The sequence below is a fragment of the Octopus bimaculoides genome, chromosome 1, assembly GCF_001194135.2.
Source record: "Octopus bimaculoides isolate UCB-OBI-ISO-001 chromosome 1, ASM119413v2, whole genome shotgun sequence".
Taxonomy (NCBI): Eukaryota; Metazoa; Mollusca; class Cephalopoda; order Octopoda; family Octopodidae; genus Octopus; species Octopus bimaculoides.
In genome coordinates this window covers 36456758-36458213 of record NC_068981.1, presented here as the reverse complement: position 1 = coordinate 36458213, position 1456 = coordinate 36456758, and the positions used below count along the sequence as shown (strand labels likewise).

The window sequence follows — 1456 nt, the reverse complement described above, 5'->3', positions numbered from 1 at the left end:
TCGGCCAGGCGGCACCCTGTTTGTCCGATGTACAGAGAATGGCAGAGAGAACAAGAGATGCAATTGATAATGTTGGTAGAAGTGCAGGTCTCATTATACTTGAGACATATTCGTCTCCAAAGAGTTCATCACTACTCCAGTAATTTGTTCTTCTGGGTAACTATCTAATGCCCATAATAATATTTATGGCAAAATATGCTTTAATTTCATTCAAGTTTGTGGAAAACCACAAACTATCCTTTTTTACGCTTTGCTTATATTCAGCGTAACGGTTTGTTTCCACCGTAATTAATTCAAATAGGCACATCGGAAAAAGCAAAAAGAAATATTCTAAAGCTCTACTCTCCTGAGTAAGACTGTGACTTGGTCCAGTTTCTTCAGAAAAATCACTGAAAGAAAGAGTTTTTAAATTTTCACTCCATTCACTCTAATGCATAATTTGGTGGAGGGTTTTTTCTACTTTTGAAAACTTTATATACCGTATCGTCCTGGTTACTGTTTGAGCTATGTTTTCCCCTATTGTCAAAGTGGTAAGCGGCCCATCTAATCCTTCTAAGAAATCCGTAATCCTATGGATGAGACGTCTTGTATGTGTCTTCGGTGTGAGTGGGATGTCTTTGGGAGAGAAATTGGTGTTAATCCTTTGTATCATCCCTTCATCAGGATGTTCAATCTCACAAAAAACATACAGTGACACAACACAATATATTAACATACAGAATTATATACAATTCAAATCCAAAAGATTTCCTACATTACATGATGTCGCCATTACCTCCAATGTGATAAAGAGAGACTCTTTACTAATTCTTTGGCTGTAGGTTGTATCGTCTCTGAATTGATAGAGGGGGAAAATTCTGAAACTTAGATTTTTGTTATTGACGCAAATATCTATGTGTTGGCTGAATGCTATTTTTCTGTTTTGGGGAATTTTGATTTGTGCAGAGCCATCTGTTGACGCAGACTGTTTTTTGTTTGGCCTATGTACTGCTCTTGACACACAGCAGGTAAGTGCGTATATCAGGTTCTCTGAAGTACATGTGAAGTTACTTTTCATTGTGAAATTTCATCCTTCATCATTTTTAAGCATCCCGTATTCTTGCCCATCATGGCAGGTGCACCGTCTGCCGCACATGCCAGTAAGTTTTCCTTTGGTATTTTGTTTGCATCCAAATAATGTTTGATTTTGATGTAAATATCATTTGCAGTTGTGGTGGTTTCAAACGATTCGCAGAACAGCATCTCTTCCTGAAACTCCTCGTGGTCAATATACCTCACATAAGTCAATAACAGAGCCTCACTGTCCCGGATTGTGGATTCGTCCATTTGTAATGAAAACTTACGCAATTTTAATTTCTCAATGAGCTGGCTTTCAACATCTTGCCCCATTTCATCTATTCTGTTTGAGACAGTGTTATTACTGAGTGGCATAGTCCTGATATCTCCATCATCTTTT

The 1456-nt window shown here is 37.8% G+C and overlaps 1 protein-coding gene across 1 annotated transcript; it reads right to left on the bottom strand.

The window, feature by feature from the left end:
• Positions 1-1053: 1053 nt before the first annotated feature.
• On the bottom strand, positions 1054-1389 carry LOC106880071 (protein ZBED8-like). The gene has a single exon (XM_014929878.2). The coding sequence runs from the start codon at positions 1387-1389 to the stop codon at positions 1054-1056; it is 336 nt and encodes a 111-aa protein (XP_014785364.2).
• Between the last annotated feature and the right edge of the window lie 67 nt (positions 1390-1456).